Source organism: Protopterus annectens, chromosome 6.part0 (genome assembly GCF_019279795.1).
Source record: "Protopterus annectens isolate FY-2018-M chromosome 6.part0, PAN1.0, whole genome shotgun sequence".
NCBI classification, from domain to species: Eukaryota; Metazoa; Chordata; order Ceratodontiformes; family Protopteridae; genus Protopterus; species Protopterus annectens.
This window is the reverse complement of record NC_056737.1, coordinates 734,370,962-734,394,014: the sequence shown is the minus strand read 5'-3', so window position 1 is coordinate 734,394,014 and position 23,053 is coordinate 734,370,962. Positions and strand designations below refer to the sequence as shown.

Sequence of the window (23,053 nt, the reverse complement as noted above, 5' to 3'; positions counted from 1 at the left end):
TTGGTCGTATGGGGACGTGCAGGTATGCCTCCTTGAGATCTAGAGTTACCAGCCATTACTCCTTGCCCAGCATGGGAAGAAGTTGCTGTAGGGTCAGCATTTTGAATTTTGGAACAATGATGAATGTGTTTAAAGCGGAGAGGTCGAGAATAGGCCTCCAATTTTTCTCTTTTCTTAGTACCAGGAAGAGTCTGGAGTAAAATCCCTTGCCTTGTTCTATAGGTGGTACCCTTTCCACAGCTCTCATGCTTGCTAATTGAGCTATTTGTTTTAGAGCTTCTGTCTTGATTTGGTGGTAGGTTTGGCATTCCTCTTTTTCCTGGTAAAGTGTGGAAATGAAACCTGTAGCCTTGGTCTATAGTTTGCAAAATCCACTTGTCTCTTGTGATATAGTGCCAGTTTTTTTGAAAATAAGGCTAATTTTCCGCCTAAGGGTGCTGCTATTTGTTCCCTGGTAGGCGGTGTCAGAGCCAAGTCACTGTGACTGTCCTGTTGCAGTGGAAGTGGTTGTTTCTGTGCCTCGCTGGTTGTTGCCTTGCCACTGGCGTCCCCTGTAGGCACCTCCTCTGGATTGATTTCTGCCTCTTGAACGCCTATTCCTGCCTCTCTGAGTTTTAGAGGAGTCTGGAAAGGACCAATTTTTGGAAGGCCAGTTCCTGCTAAACCTTGGAGGCTGAACCTGTAAGAAATCTTTCACTGTTTGCACAGATTTTGCCTTTTCTTCCATTTTCTTCAGTACCTGTTGGGCAGGAGAACCAAATAAACTGACCTTATCCATAGGAGCATCTAATAGCTTTGCTTTAACATGATCCGGCAAGACCTGTTCTTTCAACCATGCATGCCTTCTTATAACTGTGCCAGTCATGGCTGATCTAAATGAAGCCTCCAGTGCATCATTGCCACATTTTAAGGAATGGTTACTAACCTGCTGAATGTTATTCACCATATCTAGAACATATTTCTTATCTAAAGAATCATCAGAGGACAGTTTCTTAGTTAACTGATCAAGCATAAACTCTTGGTATTGGATCATATGAAACTGACAGTTCAATGCTCTAGCTGAGAGAGTAGCAGAGGTGTATACTTTTTTACCCCATCTCTCTAAGGACCTGGATTCCCTTTCAGAAGGAAGAGGGTTTTTCGCTGAGGTCGAAGCTACTGCCTTAGGCCCCTGGGAGATAGTCTCAGGATCTGCAAAAGGAGCCTTGTATAAATGGTGATGAGTGTCCGGGACCCTGTAGAACCTATCGGGCTTAGCAGGGGCTGGAGGTAAAGTATCAGGAGCAGTGCAAGCATCATTAAATGCATCATTCACAACAGGAAGAACTGGAGGTATAGCTAAGGGCCTATGTTGTGGTAAGTGTAAAAAGGTCCTAAGCCTTTTTCTTGAATCTGAGAAATCTTGTCCCTGCCATTGGAATTGCTCTCTCATGGCATGTAAAGTTTCCCCAAATGAAAATTCCTCTGGTGGAGAGGCAGAAGGAATCGATTCCTCAGCATCGGAATCTTCATAAGTAGAAAAAGAAGCCTCTGGATGGTCTGTATTGTCTGTATCATCAGAAGAGTCATCAGAGGACACTGGCTCAGGGGGCTCTGCTCTAGGTCTCTTTTCTGGAGGTTGAGAGGCCCTGTCTGGGTGAGATTGGGATCCCCTTATTAAAGAGATGAGATCCTCTGCCAGAGTAAGCATTTGGGAACTGGAACTGGGCCTGTGAGAGGGGGGCTTAACAGGCACAGACTTAGAAGCTTTGGCTGCTTTAGCCCTGGCAAAGGCCTTTATAAACATGGCTGCAGGAGGCCTAGCAGCACCACGTGCTGGGGTAGAAACATCCAAAGGGATGGTGTCCGATAATTCCTGTGAAACCACAGTAGTAGGTAAAACTTCAGAGGCCGATTCAACTAGGGTAGAAGGAGCCTCAGTAGTAGTCAAGGATTCGGCTGTAGATTGAACCGTTTGCTCGGTTTCGGCCGCGAGTGTCGGTCCTTTTCTTTGCGTTTCTTAACAATTTGAGTAGTTGGAGGATCCGACGGCATTATGTACACAAAATCTGAGCCGAAAAACTGTTCAGCAAACTCCAACCGACGCCTAAGCGTTCATCGGTTGAAAGAAGCACAGGCTAAACAAGCTGCTACGTCGTGGTCTGGGCCTAAACAAGGTAAGCAGTAAGAGTGGAAATCTTTATGAGGTATTTGTTTCCCACAAGTTAAACAGTTATTCACTTTTTCTGACATCGGCTGAGGCAAGAAAGAGTCCCCAACGGGGTACTTAGCTTTTAGAAGTCTTCGAAGTAGTATTCGGTAGTAGTAATCTCTGGATCTGACCGACCGGCACTTGCGAACAGCTTCTGCTTCGGGCGCCACACGGCAAGAAAGACTGAGGAAAATGGCGTTGGCTGATGCCTTTATACCCGAAGAACTGCAGCTATGACGTCGGGTGAAGTGCGACACCAGCCGAGGCCAGACCCAGACTTTGGAATCCGGCCGACCGAAGGGCTGCCTGACGACAGGACAACCCATTTGTAACCCATTTGTAAGGACTGCAGATGCATCCTTGAAGGACATCAGGAGAGATAGCTAAACGTCTGTGTTGAGAAAGGAGTAAGAATTCCCTAAGCCTCTTTTTGGAGTCAGAGTAATCCTGGCTTTCCCAGCGGAAATGCTCCCTAAGTGTGTGCAAGATCGCACCAAAAGAAAAATCTTCTGGAGGGGAAGCAGAGGGAATGGAATCCTCTGTGTCAGAATCCTCATCGGTAGAAAAGGGCAAATCCTGGTAATCAGAATGAACAGAAATCAGATTCCTGATCAGAATAAACAGAAGGAAAATCAGTTCTAGGTCTCTTAGAGGAGGAAGGCTGGGTTCCCCTAATTAAGGTAATAAGGTCTTCAGCCATTCTAAGCATTTGTTTTTTAGGCATATGGGCCTGAGCATGCGGTTTGGACGTCAGTTTTCTAGGAGTGGTGCGAGTTTTAGGCTTGGATGAAGAACATGGCGTTGGTTTAAAATGCAAGTCTGTAGGCCTGTATACACCCTCAGAAGCCGGTGCCTGCACAGTGGCTCCCGACCCATCCAAGGTAGAGACAACCGCAGGTTCCACAGTCAAAGAAGCATCTCGCGGCATACTCCGTTAAGACCGTAAGGGGTTACTCCGAATGGCTCTCAGTAGAGGCATGCAAATCTGAAGTAGAGGGGTATCAGGGGCTGTGAAAATGCCTCACTGAGTACCGGCGGACTGGCACCTACCTTAACGGAAGCATTGTCGGCAGTTTTGGACCTATGCGGTCTGTCTCTGTTTTTATCCTTACTTTTTTTGGAAGATCGGTAGTCGGATGGCTTAACGAAGCCATTTCGGAGTACGGATACAGAGTACCAAAATAATTTGCTGCAAAGATAGCCCGACAATGAATAGTTCTGGGGGTTGAACAAGGCACAAAACTGAGAGTGAGGGACATCATGGTCTGGGCCTAAGCAAGGGATGCAGTACGAATGAAAATCTTTGAGGTATTTGCTTTCCACACGTAAGACAATTGTTAACTTTTACTGACATCAGTTGGAGCAAGAAAAAAGATAGCCAATGGGGTACTTATATTTTTTTGAAGACTGCGGTTCTGAAACTCGAAAAAAAAATTTCAGTAGTCGGTCGACCGACACTTACCAACTGCTTCTGCTTCGGACACCGCACAGCAAGAAAAAGACTGACGTAATGGTGTCGGCTGCATGCTTTATACCTCTGACGACCTGACGCCATGGAAGAAGAGACAGCATCCGACACAGGAATCCAAGACTCTGGTATTCAGGCTGGCTGAGGGCTACCTGCAGGCAGATAACCCAAATGTGATGACTGCAACAGTGAAACACGAAGAACATCTGTTCATAATTCCCTCCACCTTGACTAAAGCCCCAGTTCCAGCTGAAGAAAAGCAACCCCAAAGCATGATAATGCCATCACCATGCTTCACCTGTGGATGGTGTTCTTCTGGTGATGCTAAGTCTCGTTTCTGTGCCGCATGTACCTTTCAGAATTGTGGCTAAAAAGTTCAACCTTGGTCTCAGCAGACCATAACGCATTTTCCCACATGCTTTTGGGAAACTTTATTGCAACTTTTAGCCAGGCCTGGATGTTTTTCTGTGTAAGAAAATAATTCCGTCTTGCAACCCTACCCCATAGTCCAGACATAGGGAGGATACGGGAGACATGTAGTACACAACCAGTACTTGCCAGAAATTCCTGCAGCTCTTTCAGTGTTCCTGTAGATCTCTTGGCAGCCTCCCTGACCAGTTTTCTTCTCATCTTTTCATCAGTTCTGGAGGGCCGTCCAGATCTTTGCAACATCACTGTTGTCTCATTTTCTTCACCTTTTTGATGTCCGTCTTCAGTGTTCCATTGTATACCCAATGCTGTGGAAATTTTTTTGTACCCTTCTGACGGATACCTTTCAACAATGAAATCCCTTTGATGCTTTCTAAGCTTTCTGCGAACCATGGCCTTTGATGTAGCAGGCAACTGAGGAAATATCAGGAAAATCCTACCAGGACAGCTGAACTTAATTTGGGATTAATCAAAGTCTCTAATTGATGGCATGTGTGTACCCAAGAAGACTGAATGCTGTAATTAAATCAAAAGGTGCTTCAACAAAGTATTAGTTTAAGGGTGGTACACTTATGCAACCAGCTTACTGTGCATTTTTTATTTTTTTATATTTTTCCCCCAACAGATTTGTTTTTCAACTGAATTGTACAGGTTATAGGGCACATTAAAAGTGGGAAAAGTTATGAAATGATTTAGTGTGGTCTCATTTTTTTATATCACAAAAACCTGGCATTTTAACAGGGGTGTGTACACTTTTTATATCCACTGTATATAAGGAAGTTAGCATATATAAAAGGATGTTTTACGACAAAGATATTCAGCACCTTCTGGAAATACAAAAGAAAAAGTACAGTTGAGTAAGAACTTACCATGACAGCAGATGTCCTGCTGAATGCTGTTGCAGTACTCCTGACATATAGGCTGCTGCCACCACCGCCTGACAGACTTCTAAAGTATTACCTTCCCTAGATCATATGGCTGATCTATGACCTCCACACATATGCCTTGGCATGCAGATGGATGTATGAGGATGGATCCTCAGATCATCTCAAAGCCAGCAGCCTAAAGATTACTGAGAGAGGAAACTGGTCAGCCAAGAGGGGGTCTAGCTCAAATAGGTAAGAAAACATCTCTATTCTCATGTAATAGAGCAGAGGTTAAAGCAAAAGGGGAGAGGAATATGAAGGCTGAAGAGAGGTAGAGAAGAGGAGAATAGAAGGTGGAATGGAATACTGCAGCAATCAGGAGGGCATCTACTGTTACGTTAAATTCTTACACAACTGCAGTATGTCCTGGCTGAAATCACTGTTGCTTCATTTTTTGTTACAAATGCATATAGTGTTGTGTATTTTTGTAAGTCAAAAAAGGATGGGAGGAGAGGTTTGAAAATCTATTTAGTTTTTTGTTAGAGTGCCATCACTGAAGCAAAAAGTCTTGAAAAAATGTGACAAGTTCAAATGGAGAGGAGTAAAAAAAACAATTTGCCTGCAAAACCTTGTACACACAAGTTTGGAAATATACATTCAAAACAGCTGTCATTCATAACAGGTCAGAGTAACAGTTTTGTATCATACTGGATAACTTGTCCATATTATCTTGGAATGTCAATGGTCTTACAGGTACAGACAAAATGCAAATGAGTAGTGAATTATACTAATTACAAGGTGCAAACAGAAATGCTGCAAGAGACCTTTTTGGGTATAAATGAGTATGTGAATTTGACAGAGAGAGAATTAGGGTAGATATTCAGCTGAGTACTGGTGACAAAGGAAAAGAGCAGTAATATTGATTGTTAGAGTGACTCCAAAAGTGACAGAAGAGGGTAAAAGACAATAATGGTAGATTTGTGGTAGTAAGGGGTTAACAGCAGGAGGGATTAGGCTGACATATGTTTATATTCCTTCTAAAATTAATATTACTGAACTTAAGAAAATCTTGAGAAAAATAAGCTTTCAGCAGGAACTATTACTTATGGATGGGGACTTGCGACAGTGAGGATGTATCAGAGAACTCAGAATGGAAAATCTAAAAAAAAAAAAAAAAAAAAAAAAAAAAAAAAAGAGTAGATTTCTGAATAAATATGAAAATATTTGATACAGAAGATATAACTTCAGTAATAGGAATACAGACAGAATTTATATGTTTCCCCACGGTGCAAAAACTGAGCTAGACTGGATAAAAATGAAACATCACAGAAGTGTAAGTATTTAAATGACAGTTTTGACACATACAAATAACTACTTCAGATAATGTGTAATAAGACCTAAATTAAGCTGGAGGATAATGAATAAAACTGAAACACTGGTGCTTTGTTACTTACCAATTAACAAGAGGAAAAAAGGAAAGAGTAATGTACAGTACTCAAGAGTTATTAGGGAAGACAGAAATTTATTAATGGTAAGCTAGTCAATGGAACAAAATGAAAACCGAGTTTAAAAACATGGTAGAAATAAGAAAGATATGGGAAAAAAGTAGTAATTGTTCAAAGGGGTTGACAAAGGTTAAAATACTGCAGAATAAGGGTAATGTCATAGAAGAAAAGGAGCAACTGCAGAATGCGAAAGGGAAAATAACAGTATATGGATAATATTGCATGAGTTTAGAATGGTTGCTATTCTGCAAACATTTTGATAACTTAGCAGCACAAAATCTTTTATCACAATAACTCAGGTAACAGAAAGTAGGAAGGAATGTAGCCACACGGAACCTACAAGAAAAATAACCAGAGATGCTGTAAACAAATTAGAGATATTTCAGAAATGTTATGAAAATTTGTAGAAAGCAGAGAAAAAGGAAACCAAGAAAAGACTGAAATGAAAATGTTTATGGAAGCTTAGAGCAAGGTTAGAGGATGATGTGGTTCAATAATTAACATCTATGATACAAAGAGATGAGATTAAAAAATGTGTTGTATAATCGAAGTTTCAAGGAACAGATGGTATTCCTATGGAAGTTTGGACAGAAGAAAATAACGATCTGGAAGGTTTTGTGCTGTTGCTTTAAGGAAAGGTCCACAGGCATGAAATACTCCAAAAGGTATAGCTAAAATACACAGGTTTAATGCTTCAGACAGCCGAATAGCGTAAAAATCATAAACAGGAATAAATCAACTGTAAAATACCCAACACAGTCAAGCGCTTTCGTCCTGCTCTAGGACTTCTTCAGAACTGTGTTTACTAAAACCCACTCCCTCTTTTATTCAAGCAATTAACCAATTAATGTTCAAATCCTGTTAACCATATCAACATCTTTAAAAAAATATTTAAAAAGTATGTGATTAAAGTGTTCCTGTAAGAAAAAACATTTTTTAACCAAGATCTTTACCATATTACAAGATAGTAGCCCTATGTTTTAGTACAGGTTTTATGGAGACATTATCATTAATGCCTGGGGCTACCATGGCATTAAATCTCAGTTGCCACCTCATTTCTGCCCTCTCCAAGTTGTTTTTCCAGTTCCCCCCTCTCGGGATGTTACCAATAACCTCCAGAATACCAAATAGGAAAAAAATGGTTAGGATTATTTTTAATGTACCTATATATAGCATTATTTTCATCCAGTTTTCTCACAGCATAAATATGCTCATAAATCCTCCTTCTAAAAGTTCTTTCCATTTTACCTATGTAATAATGATGACATTCCTGACAAATACCTATATAAACCAATCCTTTGGTGGCACAGGACCGTGTTGCTAATTTTATATCCCTATCCCTCATTTCCAACCTTACTGAGGTTCCATCTAAAATGTACCTGCAATATTTGCATGTTCCACATTTAGTGGTCCCTCTCACATTATTCCTAACATTAATAGGATGTTCCATTTAAAAATTTTAAGTTGTAACTGGTTTTAAAAACAAAGGTTGGTTCGCTTCCTACTACATCTAATATTTCCTCATTCCCTTTAAACAACACACAGTTATTCTTGACAATGTCCCTAATCCATAAGTCACTACCATGGATTGAGTATAATCTTTCATTGTGTTAGCAACATTCTCCTTCACTAAATAGGATCCCAGCAGGGGGTTGTACCTACTACCCCCCACTCACTTGTAACTTGTTCACAAATGGGTAGTACAAAATCTAACGGGTAACCTCTTTCAGAAAAAAAATTTACTAATGTACCCATTTCTCTCTCTCTACTATATCAATGTTAGAACACATTCTTGTGACCTGGACCATTTGACCTTTTACTATGTTTTTTTTTGTATATAACGGGTGACTACTTTTAAATTCTAAGTAGTCATTCAAAAAAGTGGGTTTTCTACAAATTTGAGATTCAAATTTCCTGTTTTCATAGTTCTTATTTAGTAAAACATCAAGATAGTTAATACTGTCATGGTTAAAAGTACCAGTAAATTTGAAATCTTCACTCAAATTATTTAAATATTTAATAAGTTCGACATGCATGTCTCCCACCTTCCATAGAATAAAAAATATCATCCAGGTAATGCAAATAATGGGTCCAGTAACCAGAAAAAGGAGTATTAAATATATGTAACCTCTCCCACCCATACATTACAAGATTCGCAAACAATGGTGCACAACTAGTACCCCATGGCTATACCATTAACCCGATGGTAATATTCTCCTTCAAAAGTAAAATAATTATTTTTTAAGATCATTTCCAGTAGTGTCATAATGAAGTTCACCATCGTGTTATTTAATGATGTTTTTTCCACTAGTACTTCGTGAAAAACTCTAACCCTGCTTCATGTGGTATAGAGGTGAATAAATAAACAGTTTTGTTTTGCTTTGTGGTGAGTTCCACTCTGATCACTGGGTTGTTCGTTCTTGATCTGAAAGGTTTTGTTTAACAAAATTTTAAAATGGGGATTACCAGTTTTCTGTATTACTCAAAGAGGATACAGATCCTCCAGATTTATCCTCATCAATTTTAAATCATGATTATAAATTGCTTACGTCTTTACTAGCTATGACTGGCAAAGATGTTTTCCAAAATGAATGGATATGCATCACTTTGGAACTGTGGGGAGGAGGCAAACACTTGACAAGATTGACAAAAATGGTGACCCACAGGGGAGGCGGAATGTAAGAAAATATAACTATTTGTGGGTCTTGATGCAGATACAGCATTAGAGAGAGTCAACTGGAATTTTAGGAGTAGGGTAACAGGAGCTTATGTATTCTTTGCTAGAATGGCATGGTTAATTAGGAGTGTATGCAAAAGGACTGGAGCAAGAATTAAGGTGAAAGGAGTACTTTCTGAGAAGCTACAGTTAAACAATGGAACTAGGCAGGGATGTGCTACTTCCCTTTACTTGCTTTATATTTAGAATTAATGGCAAAGTAGAGGGAATCTCAGACGCAAGGATAAACATTTTATAAAGTTAGCTTTATTTGTGGATTATATTTTGCACTTGATAAATCCAAAAAAGGATATTTCAGTGATGGAATATTTACAGACTGGTTCATCACTGTTTCGGGATATAAAATTAATGATGATAAAACAAAAGTAAACAATGTACCCATACATGAACTGTCTCAGCAATAACCATATTTACGGGGACATTTTGTGCATGGATTAAAAAGAATTACATCATGGCAGGTAAGGATGTGTGGGAGGAGACTAGGCAAAAGATAATACAAAATTGGGAAGCAGAATTCTTTTAAGTGTATGTTTTTAGTCCCTTTAGTCATACACCGATCAAGCATGTTTTTATCAACTAGAAGTTAACTAATAAAGAATTGAAGGAATTTGTTTGATAAGGGGAAGCTGGGCAAGTAAATTCTCTTAGAACAAAGTGGTTTAGGATAACTTGAATTGAAGGAATACTTGAGAGTTATGTAGTTAAGGCTCACATGTAACAAGCAGAAGACTATACATCAATCAAAATGATTATGAAGAAACAGGGAGGGAGTATGACAAATAAGGAAATAACAGGACTTTGGATGCAGGTCCATAAGGGGAGCAATCAGCATATGGAACACTATAAAAGTAACAGAAAGCATTCCAAGTAAACATGGGAACAGATAAATGATATTTTAACAACAGGGTTTGACTACAAGAAAGGATTTAAAACCTAGGCAAGAGGGGGTCTCAAATTTACTAGAGAAAACCAGCAAAGGAACCAATGTATGGGGAGCATAACTACAGAGAGAAAGGCAAGAGTGGGACAAGGAGCACTTAACTAGAGAGAAAGGCAAACATTGGAGGACAATAAGCAGAAGCTGTCCCTGTAGAATACAGACCAACTTCCCTAGCAGGGATTGCAAGCAAAGAGAAAGAATAGAGGAGTGCTACATGAAAGACCATCTCTGGTAAACTTTTCAGTTGAGGCTATAACAGAAGCTGCTATTCAAAAGAGGATAAGAAGTTGGGCATATAAAATATTTCATGATAATAAGCATCAGAAGAGTTTAAAAAAGACAGAATGGAAAGCCAATTTACAAACGGACAATGGGATTATATGTTGGGCTCTCAAGTTTGAAGCAAAGTCTAGCAGGTTATGATTTTCACTTGAATGTGTCTGCACAGTTACTTTTGTTCCCCCAAATAGATTTCACAGATTTTTTCCAAAAGACAGCAAATGGCAAAGGTGTAATGGGAAAGAGCGAGGTAACTGGAAACGTTTTCTGAGAATGTAATGTTGGCAGATGTTAAAAATTCCCTACACTGTATTTTGTGAGAAATGTTGACAGTGTAAATCATAACTATGGAAATTATTCTTTTGAGCTGGGCCACGGGATATCAGCCGAGGAATAGTAAGGCCTTCCTGAATTTAGTGTTATTAGCTGCAAAAAAAGCAATGACTAGAAACTGGAAATCAAAATCTAAACCTACTATAACTGAAGTACTGAATATTATAATGGAGATAAAACCTAAGTGGGACCTTCAGAAAAGGAATGACCGTATTACATAGAAATAAGTGGAAAGTGAAAGAGCATATCAATCAGGAGGAGGAGTGAGGTTTGAAGGCAGGCAGGAATCTAGCAATTTACATAATGCTGCAGTGAATAATTGTTAAAACTATAAAAACGTGTACTGCATGAAAAATGTTACTATGGTTTGTTTTCTTCTCTATTATCGTATATGTTCCAATGACACTACCTAAATCAGGATTTAATAAAAGTAATGTTCCAAAGTGAATGTGTTGCAATGTGAAGAACATACTTAAGGGATTACACCATGGGGATAAAGTGACTAAAGAACTATTACGAGAAGTATGCAATACTAACAAGGAAGTGGCAATAAAAATGTTCCATATATAAAGAATATTACAAAAGCAAAATTCTCTATTGAAGCCTTAGGAATGGCAGGGTAAACAAGAAAAATAAAAGGCAATGAAAATAGGAAAAATGCCACACCTAATACAGAATTTCAGAGAACAAAAAGAATAAAGAATGCATATCTAAATGAGCAATGCAAAGAAACAGACTGAATGCTAAAGACGAGAGATTTCTTCAAGACTGAGGGAAACATTCAAGTAAAAACAGGTATTATACAAGAAAGCTAGACAGGACCTTGCAGAAGTAGACAATTCTAAGACGTATCAGGAACATACAGAACTATACAAGGAGGACGCAAACAGCAGTAAAAGTGTTATGTTCTCTTATCTACATCCAATCATGAAGTATGAGGCTAAATGGGTCCTTGAAATCCTTAGTAGCAGGGGCTGTGTAATAGAATTCATGCTAAATTGCTCAAGTTTCTAAAAAATGATACTGTTACAGTGTTGCTTTGAATTTGGTAGCACATCTGGAAAACAAAAGCGAGGCACTGAACTGGAAAAGCTCAGTTTATATTCTAATCCCAAAATGAGCATAAAAAGTGCTCAAATTATTTAGCTGCACTTGTTTCACATGCGAGTAAGGTAATTCTTGAGATCCTGTATGCTACACTTCAGCAACATATGAAGTGAAAAATGACAGATGTGACAGCTGATTTTAGAGGGGGGGGGGCAGAAGCAAGAGTGCTCAAATTGCCAACACCAGCTGGATAAGAGAAAGAAAGAGGGCTCAGTGAACTGTGTACTTTTGCTTTACTGGCTACTCCAGCATCTTGGACATTCAGACCGTAAACTGTGGCAAGTTTTTAGAAAATTGGGATATCAAATCACCTTTATTTACCTCATGAGGAGTCTGTATGCATAACAAGAATCAACAATTAGAACTGAATATGTTTTTTTCAAACTTGCAGCAAACAAGAAGGTTTTGGCCAGGGGCATGAAGAATCTAAAAACATATTGTGGTTATTCCTAGTGTCAGTGGGGGTAAATTGATGTAGTTTATGGGGAAGACAGACATCACTGGTTAGAGGTTTACCAGACTTTCATAGGTTCATCCACTGTCCCAGTTTATTTTGTATAGTAGTAGGTCTGTGATATGCACTCTGTGCATGCTACAGATGCAGACACTTTCAGTCATACCTTTACTTAATATAACCCAGCTCACTTATATCTGATCAGTAATCAGACTCCTGCTATGTTCAGGTACAGCAAGCTGCATGTGGTTGTGTAATGTGCACAGCAAAGTATTAGTCCCTTCAAAGTAGCTCGTAAAAGGCACTAGTGTCATGACATTGTGCAACTTAGACCACTGCAAATAGCTCAATACTACGGTTAAGCAACGTTCCCAAGCTGTGCTATCAGAACTGCATATATATATATATATATATATATATATATATATATATATAGTTATATTTGTAATATAACTAAAAAAACTAAAAAAAAATTGTAATTGTCCATGGCTTCAGATGTCAACCTGAGTTCATGGGATGTCTTAGTAGATTTAATAGTCTTTTTAAAATTCTTGGACAAATTCTGTTAGATTAAATGTCTTAGGAGTCTGATTTGTAAGGGGATGGAACACATAACAGGCTTGGGATTTTTAATGTTAATCATCACGCTAGATCTATAGCAATTTGGCTTTGTTAAAGGTAGATCCTGTTTATGAACCTAGTTAACTTCTTAGACTAAAGTAACACAAGTTGCTGACAAGTGATTATACTGTATGAGCTTACCTTGAACTGGTTAATGCACCCCAATTACAAGTAGATCCCTATGTAGCAAGATGGATAATGAACTAGCTAAAAGACAGAACCCACACAGTGTGGGTGGTGTTAGAGAAATAACCAGTGGCGTCTTGTAGGACTCAGTGATGGGATTGCTTTTGTTTGGTAATTACGTCTGTGACCTATAGACTAAAAACAACAAATATGGCTAACCAAGTTTGCAGATGACTACAAATTGAGTCAATGTCAAAGCCTTCAACAAAAAAGCCCACCAAGCAGGAGCTTATACTTATAAATGCAGGTTGCACTGAAAATGGGCTTAAATTAAATGCTAAAAAATGCAATACTGTCACTTTCGGCAGACAAACTATCCACCCAGCATATAACACTAACAATACCCCAATTCAGAATGAAAACATAGATAGGGACTTGGAAGTCTGGACTGATATCACCAAGGGAATATCATCCAGCTCGACAGACTTTACTGTGCCCTTGCATTCAGCAAAGATCAGATCAATTGTCAATTACAGAATACAATGCATCCTTTGTGTAGATGTCTCACCAGAAATGTCAAATAGATGGAAAAGACCCCAGAATTTACTAACAAAAAGGATCAGGGGGTTTAAAATCCCAATGCTACCAGAAAAGATCAGAAGCACTGCCCCTCTTTCCTGTTTATTATAGGGTCATCAGAGGAGACCTACGTCTTGCATTCCGACCAATCTGGGACCAGTTAGTCGAAAATCTCTTCTATCTTCACAAATCAAACTGTCCCACAAATGCCAGAACAAGGGATCTAGACCTGCTTAAGCAGGTCAATAAAACAAAAAAAAGATGGATTTGTTTCTTTCAAATAGGACTTGGATAATTGGATGAGTATTCATAAATTCCCTCTTGGCATGACAGGTTTAGGCCTCCTGAAGAAGCGGGGTGCAGTCTATGGTGGGTAACGATTGGAAGACTTAGTTGCCCAATTCCTATGATTATATTTTATTCCTGGTAGGAAAATTGTAACTAATCTGGATAAGATTTTACAAACCAGACAACACACTATTAACAAATATCCCTGCAGTTAAGGCTATGATTTTCAAAGAAATAACCTGCAGCTGAGAGAGATGGGCTACAAACAAATACTTCAGCCATATTTATAAAGACAATATTTTTTAGACAAGCTATTGATGCTGGAAATGACTGAAGGCAAAAAGAACAGGGTTGGCTGTGGCCAAGCTGGGTAAGCACCATTAGAAAGTAATAAATTTGCAAGAACTTAAAGAAATAGTTGTTGATGCATGGGTGTGCTCAACTCCTTGGAAGTCATTGTTGGATATGACTAAAAACAATTCCATTTTTTTTTTATTATGCACACCTGCATCATTACTAAAAATAGACTTTCATATGTCACATATCCTATAGACCTAAAAAAATGTACAATTCTTGACACGGGCCCCTGGAAGAAAAATTGAAAACCAATGGCAACAAACAATGCAACATCTTATTGTAGTCACAATGAAATAACTATCAGAAACAAAGCTGCAGTGCTCCACTTGTAACGCAGCCTAATCAAAACGCACATTGAGCAGTGTGTGCAAGTCTAGTGGCCATGCAAGGAGGATATCAAACTTCTGGAGAAAGCCTTGAAGGAAACAACCAAAGGGTGCATAAGATGGAGGGGAAGGGATATAACCTCAGTTCCAAGGAAATGGTCGGAACCAAAGAAGATGGGAGGGATATGCTCTAAAGCACAGGACTAAGTTAGAGGCTGTGAAAGTACTGCCCTGGAGCAAGAGGGTACAAGTATCAGGAACCAACCACTCAATCTACCAATACACTTCACAAGGCAGCAGGCACAGAGAAGACTGCAAACACAGGTGGTGTTGAAATCCATGGAAGTGTTAAGGAAGGCATGGGACAAGTAAAAAGTGGGAAGAAGATAAGAAAGGAAGGGAAGCACAAAGTTGAATGGATTGAAAATGAAACTACACAGGCCAACTGCCTCCTTCTGTTGGTCAGCCAAATATCTTTTGAGTGGGGTTATTTCCCTTCAGCAAGAGATGAAGGTTTTGGCAGCTGAGCATCAACACTTCACACACTGGTCTCAAAGAACATCTAAATTATTCAGTGCTGTTACTTTTTACCACTCTAAATATATTGCCCACTCCTAAAACACATTTCCAATTATGCTGTCAATGAAAATGCTTAAACTTAAAAACATCAAGTTGAAATTACAGAGCTGTAGCTAAAAATCAACACTTTACCTGATTAGCCATAGAAGCCTCAAATTCCTGTAATTTTTCTTTCAAAGCCACATTTTCATCCTGCAAAACCTAGAAGAAAACAAATTAAATGATGACATTGTGACAAAATCTCAACAACTCTGACATCACTAGCACAAGTCCCTGTCATTAAACACCCACAAAACACAGTCTCACAACAGAGTGCACAAGCAGCTCAACTCAGGAGGTGACAATGGTGTTAACTGCTAACAATGTCTACAGTGCTAGTTGAGCTGACTGGTCAGCTATACTGTACATCCTACACAGGATGTATTTTAAAAGCAAACATCTATCTGGGCACTTTAACTTAGTATTTGCAACAAACAGTACTGGCAGTTATACCACTAAAATGTAAAACAAATACTTTAACTTGAACAAGTAAAGTAAAATATTGCTTTATTTGTTAAACTTAGGAGATTCAGTTTAGATTTAACTTTTTTCCTAGCAGTTACGCCCCAAACAATTACTGTCTAGATTGGTAGCAAAATGTCCAATTCACACCTTATCAACTCAAGTGTTGGCAGCCACAACTGAGTAAATATGGGCCAGCTTTGCAAAGTCCAACTTTAACATCAGTAAAATAATGTCATTTAGAATACAACTCCCACAAGAAAGGAAGCCCAACAAGAAACTAAGGAAAACAAATACAAAAATAAAATTAAGGATAGTGACTTCCAGCATGTACTGATCAGGCAGGATGTAACTGGAATTTCTCTCCCAACTGTTTCTAACTTCACTTACATGGCTACCAAGTTACATGGCTACCAAATACAAATGAAAATCCACACCAACTCTATGGCATAACAGGATAAAGACCAGACTACATCACAGGCAACACATGCAAGAACAAAAGACCAAGCATCATCTGTAGGAGCTCGCTGGGTAGGATGAGAGTGAGTGGTCATTGCTGATTCACTTATCTCGGGGGGGGGGGGGGGATTGGTGGCAGCTTTGGCTTGCCCCCATGGTTGACACCTAGCTACATCACTAATTCTGCCCAGTGGAGTTCAAGTCAACCTAAGCCACAATGCCAAATGCAGTCACACAGTAAGGCAAAGAGACTTGAATGGACAGAATATAGCATATCTCAGAAGAGGGTAGTACACCAAGGCAGAGGGTAGGTTGCCCCGTGGGAACAGCAAGATAGTCTCCGCCCCCCTGACACTCTTAAGTGGATTGGGATTCTATGGTAAAACTGTAGAGATTAACTTCACATCTCAAGAACACAGTTTGTTATGCTTTGATACTGTCAGTGTGCTGTTCAGCCACCTTTGGACTAGCAGGTGTTCATTACAGTTACACAAGACTGGACTATTGGTACTTTGCAGTTCACAGAGAATCTTGTTACTGTATTTGAGGGGCGTAATCAGGACATTCTCATGAAGGTGGCAGACATGGAGGACTTAACTGTAAACTTGGATATCTGCTTAAAAGCAGCAGCAGCCTAATCATTTTTTTTCTGGCTTAGCTTGCAGTAATTAACTCTGACTTGGTGATAAAGAAAACCAAGGTAGGCTTAATTTCATAATCTATGGCCTTCGACAAGATCAGGAAAATGATGATTTTATAAATCTTGATACTTTGTCTGCCAAAGTTTCTCAAAAAACACGTTATGGAGTATAAAGTTTCCTGCAGCCCAGGGTAAAAAAGATAACCAAACCAAGTTCCACTTCTAAGTGCCTAAGATTTACAGACACAGAAAAAAATACTAATGTTTGTAAAGGCTACAGCACCACTAAAAGCACCTTCATTTGTTTTGATGAAGATTACTCTCCACAGTCGCTGGCCAAAAGGTATGCATATTAGCTCTTTATAAAGGCCATTAAAGCAAAGATGCTGTGGCTGACAAAATTACAGATGTGGCAGAAACCGCCACCAACCCACCTTGTGAAATGGATGAGCCAGTCAAATTTTTACTGCACAGAAACCGTACGTCTGACTCAAATGGCACTCAGAGTAAACTTGACAGATTGCAATAATGGTTCAGAGAAAACAGTGCCTCAGAGTGAAAAAGTCATGGAGAGGCAACCATGGATGCTTAAACTGTTGTAGCATACTGTTAAGTTTTGCTAACTAATATTGGTGAAGCTGGAATGTCTGAATGTTGTTGTGTCATTACAGAGATTTCCAGCTGCATCCTAACCCTATTTAAGATTTGGGTGCTCTTGTGCTTTATACTGTAGACACAGATAACATCTGTGATGTCCTACCACTGGACCAGTAAATCAAACAGCCTCAATCCTCATCACTAGCACCAGTGGGAGACGTACACTGGGAGGATGACAAGTACACACAGTATTTCCAGATGCAGCTCTCTGCATCAAGTGCAATTTCCCTTAAGAGCACACAGCGACCACAGTCAGTCCAGGGCTGGTTTCTCCCTCTTCCTCCTGATCCCTACTGGCACAGCTATAGGGTTGAGATCTCAGATAAATGGCCAAGCTAAGACCTCCAAGCACCCTCTCTGTCCAACCAGTGCTTTGTGTCCCTGGTGCACGCACACACTCTTGGAGATTTGTTTTACACACACACACACACACACACACACACACACACACACACACACACACACACACACACACACACACACACACACCTGGGAAAGGCTGGCACCGGTTTACTAGCTATGCCCCCTTCTGCCCAGACTATACAGTAGATATTACTGCCACCAGCCTACTCTTTATCAGCTACTTTAAGGCCTTTAACAAAGGGTGTCCAATCTTACTGTGCAATGTTTCTATCAATACAAATGGTAGTTTGACCAAGAGCAAGGCTATTAGGAGTGGCCCACAGAGTCACCAAATAAATATCCAGAACTTAAATATGCCTCAAAAATATCAGCCACAATGAAAGGTTTAAATATATTTAATAAATAATAAAACACTCTACGTATATGTGTGTGTGTGTGTGTGCGTGTGCGTGTATATATATATATATATATATATATATATCCTGTGTGGAGTCTGCATGTCCTCCATGCGTTTGTGTGGGTTTCCTCCTGGTGCTCTGGTTTCCTCCCACGTTACAAAGACATGCATCTGGAGCATTTCTCCCAGGGCCTCCGCTGAAAATTGACTTTGTTCCAAGTCGGACTTTTCCAGTTAACAAATGTTAAATAAATAATGCACTGAAACTGAAAGATAACATCTTTTTTTTTTTTATGGCGTGGCTATAAAGCAATTTAATTTCAACTATTTTTCTGAAGTTTTGCAAGTTAACCTTCTGTATCCAGTTTCCCCTTTTAAAACATACACATCTAAACAGTTACCATAGTGTGTGTACATTTCTGTTCTGTTCCAGTAGGGTACACTGTGGATACATTTTTAAAGTGCAGTACTTGACATCCCTTTTCAACAGACACTTCTATACCAGCAGTTTGATATACACATAACATACAGTATCAATACATTTGTAACACAAACATATGAATCATGTTGACATTCACAAATGACATATAATTATTTACAAAATTCCAGATAGTTGGACTGGCAGTATTTCCTTTCATGACAACATTAATGACAAATGAAACAGTTTAAAAACAAAACGCAATAGCATATGATAAATTTAAATGGTTAACCAAGATTAGATAAGCAAAGTGGTAAGTTTCACAGCCCCCATGCTAAAGGATAACGCTGCCCAAGATGCTGTAACCTTTACAAATGCACTCTATGAGCACCTACGGATGCATGGATCGTGCCATCCCTAGCAAAACCAAGACTCACTCCCCTAAGAGAAGGACACCAGTCTGGTGGACCCTTGCCATAAACAGGCTATACAATAGACGGAGGAAACTAGTTCAGAAAAAAAGCAAATCCCAAGAAGGAAAGACATCCCTGATCAGTATCAGTAAGAAACTAAGGTCCCTCATAAAATCCTCCAAGGCCAACTTCGAAAGAAAAATAGCCATGGATTTGAAAGATAAAGTACAGTTTTGTACCTACCATAAATGTAGATGTTCGAGGATTCCATTGCTGCAGTCCTGACTATTGGGTATAGTCCGCGTCCCAGTCGGCCCGAATACCAGAGTATAAGGCTGACGTCGGTCAGGGCGCATTAGACTGACGTCAGTACGTCAGGGTACTAATGCGCATGACCGACGTCATATCCTCAGTCTTTTCTTGCCCCAGATGTCAGAAGACCCAAAAAGACAAGTCCCAAAACAACCTGCACCAAAACATGTACAATATATATACAACAATATATACAAAAATGTAAGCATGTCAACTCACCTACACAACCACCCCTAAATACAGAGGGAAGGAGGGAGGTAAATTGGACTGCAGCAATGGAATCCACGAACATCTACATTTATGGTAGGTACAAAGCTGTACTTTGTTCTTCGCCTTCCATTGCTGCAGTCCTGACTATTGGGTAGAATCCCAAAGCAGAGGTAAGGGAGGCTGGCAAATTATAAAGTAGTAGGAGCTGACAACATGCCCTGTAAAACAGCTGTGGCAAAACCAGCCCTAGTCTTAGAGTAGATAGGAAGGTGATAATGCCTAGAGAAAGTATGCACTGAACTCCAAGTAGCTGCTTCCAGAATATCCTTAGTTGCCACCCCCCTTAGAAATGCTGTTGAAGTGGCAGTAGCCCTAGTGGAATGAGGCCTAATCCCAGCTGGAATCTCTTTGCCATGATGGGAATAACAAAATGCAATGCAAAAGCCAATCCACCTAGAAATAGTTTGTTTTGACACAGGCTTGCCCTGTGAACTCAAAGCAAAAGAAACAAGTAACTGCTGAGACTGCCTAAAATTCTTAGTCCTGCTCAGATAATAACGCAATTGCCTGTGTACATCTAAAGTGTGCAAAATCTTTTCCCCTTTATTTTGAGGATCTGCAAAAAACGTAGGCAAATGAATAGTTTGGTTTAAAGCCACACTAGAAACCACCTTAGGCATAAAGGAAGGATTAGTACGTAATGATACCCTGTCCTTATGGAAAATCAAAAAGGGCTCTACTGCCATAAGGGCCTGCAACTCAGACACCCTTCTTGCAGAAGTAATAGCCAACAGAAAAGCAGTCTTCCATGACAAGTATTTCAATTCAGCAGTAGCTGCAGGCTCAAAAGGTTGTAGAGTAAGTTTTTCCAACACAAAATTGAGATCCCAAGCAGGAGTAGGAGCTCTACGTGGGGGTCTTATATTCTTTGCCCCTCTAAGAAACTGCTTGAACAAAGGATGCGAAAACAAAGGTGGGTCACAATCATAGTGAGCTGAAATTGCTGCAGCATGAATCTTTATGGAAGAGAAGGACAAACCTTTGTCCAATAATTCAGTAAGGTATTGAAGAGCCACACTCAAATTAGGCTCTGAAATCTCCAAATTCTTTGCTGTACTCCAAAATAAAAATCTCTTCCATTTGTCTGCGTACACTCTCCTAGTACTAGGCCTCCTAGCTTCCATAATCACATTTAAAACTTGTTGAGGAAGTTGAGGCCTGCTGTGTTTCAACACAGAATATGCCAGGCTGTTAGATGAAGAGAGTGAAGCTTGACATTGAGCAGACGACCGTCCTGCTGAGATAACAGATGAGGAATCAGAGGTAAAGGCCATGGAGGCTTCTTTACCAGACTCCGTAGAAGTGGGTACCAGTGTTGCCGAGGCCAATCTGGAGCTATCAAAATCATCCTTGGCCTGTCTTGTCTGACCTTTAAAAGTACCTTTGGAAGAAGCGGTAAAGGTGGAAAGGCATACACATGAAGGTTTTTCCAACTGAAAGACAGAGCATCCACTTTCCAAGCTGTGTGATGAAACCCCTTTGTGCAATACTTTGGCAGCTGGTGGTTTAGTGGAGAAGCGAACAGATCTATGTCTGGAGTTCCCCATGACACTGTCAATTTCTGAAATACATGAAGATCCAGTTTCCACTGTGGGGATCCATGATTTGTCTGCTTAACACATCTGCTAAGGAGTTCTGTGCTCCTGGCAGAAACCTTGCCTGAAGAGTTAGTTGCAAGCGTAGCGCAGTCTCCCATAAAATCATTGCTTGCCTGCAGAGAGGATAAGAATGTGTTCCCCCTTGCTTGTTGATGTACCACATGACAGTTGTGTTGCCTGTTAGAATCAACACCTGCCCAGGAAGAAGTAACTCCTTGAAAGCCATCAATGCAAACTGGACTGCTAACATCTCCTTCATGTTGATATGTAGATGCTGTAGTCTGGCAGGCCACTTGTCTTGTATCCACTTTCCATTTAGGTGAGCTCCCCAAGCAATGTCCGAGGCATCTGTCGTTAGAATCTGACTTGCCTCTGGCCGGGTCACAGAGAGTCCCTTGTTTAGGTGACATTCCTGAGCCCACCACAAAAATTCCTTTTGAATGCAAGGTATTATTTGAATGACAGTGTCCAAATCCTGGCAGTGCTGTGTCCATACATTCTTGAGATACCATTGCAGCTTCCTCATATGCAGTTTGGCATTGGGAAGCACCAGAATACAAGATGCCATGAACCCTAATGCTTGAAGGACTGTCCTTGCAGTCAGCACGGACTGATGAAATAGTTGATGGAAGTATAGTGACAGACTCTTTTGTTTGTCCGGGGTTAAAAAGGCCATCTGGGCTGCTGTATTCAGTCTTACACCCAGAAAGCACATGTCTTGAGAGGGTACTAGACTGGACTTTATTTCGTTCACAGAATACCCTAGGCATCTTAGCACTGCTATAACATATTCCAGATGCTGTAGAAGGTCTTCCTTTTCTTGAGCCAGAATCAGGCAGTCGTCCAAGTAAGGATAGATTTGAATTCCTTGAAGCCTGAAGTAAGCTATCACTGGAGCCAGAACCTTTGTGAATACTCTGGGCAGTAGATAAGCCAAAGGGCAATGCAGAGAACTGATAATGAGAATTTCCAGCTCGAAACCGTAGAAACTTTCTGCAACTTAGCCTTATAGGCACATGAAGGTAAGCTTCCTTGAGATTTAAAGTTACCATCCAGTGATCTTTGCCCAGCAGAGGTAAAAGCTGTTGTAACGTCAACATCTTGAACTTGGGAATGTCCAAAAACGTGTTGAGGAGAGATAGATCCAAAATCGGTCTCCACGTGTTCCCCTTCTTTGGTACAAGGAACAGGCGAGAATAGAATCCTAGGCCCCTTTCTGACACAGGGACTGGCTGAATGGCCCCTATGTGAAGTAACTGCAAAACTTGCTTGTGAGCCTCTTTTCTTTGCAGAGGAGGAACATCTGGCATGCCTTTGAAAGGAGGCATTGTATGGAAATAAAATCTGTAGCCGTGGTGAATGATATCCAACACCCATTTGTCTTGAGTAATTAAATCCCAATTTTCTTTGAAAAGAGACAGTCTTCCCCCCAAAGGAGCTGCCAGACGAGAATCTGCTGGCAGCTGAAAAGACAGGTCATTGGGTCTGTTTACGAAGGACTGACCCCTACCCTCACCAGAAGTCTGAGCAGGTGAACTCCCTGTTCTAGGCCTAAAAGAACTTTGAGCCCTGCCCCTACCACGTCTAGACCTACCCCTAGACTGAGAATCATAAGCAGGGTATGTCCACCCCTTAGCAGGCCAATTTCTACTAAACTTCGGTGGCTGCACCTGCAAAAAATCTTTAACAGTTTGCATAGACTTAGCTTTGTCCTCCATTTTCTTTAAAACAGCTTCCACAGGCGAACCAAACAACACATCAGACTGTAAAGGAGCATCCAAAATCCTTGTCTTAACATGCTCAGCTAAATTCTGATCCTTCAACCAGGCGTGCCTGCGAA

The 23,053-nt window shown here is 40.2% G+C and overlaps 1 protein-coding gene across 1 annotated transcript in view; it reads right to left on the bottom strand.

Annotated features, from left to right (window-relative positions):
• The window catches only part of KTN1 (kinectin 1), a gene marked incomplete in the record, with an annotated part of 2,305,074 nt that overhangs the window by 1,483,842 nt on the left and 798,179 nt on the right, over nucleotides 1-23,053 (bottom strand). The window contains 1 exon segment of the mRNA XM_044074427.1: nucleotides 15,318-15,386. Within this exon segment, the coding sequence (XP_043930362.1) occupies nucleotides 15,318-15,386 (69 nt within the window).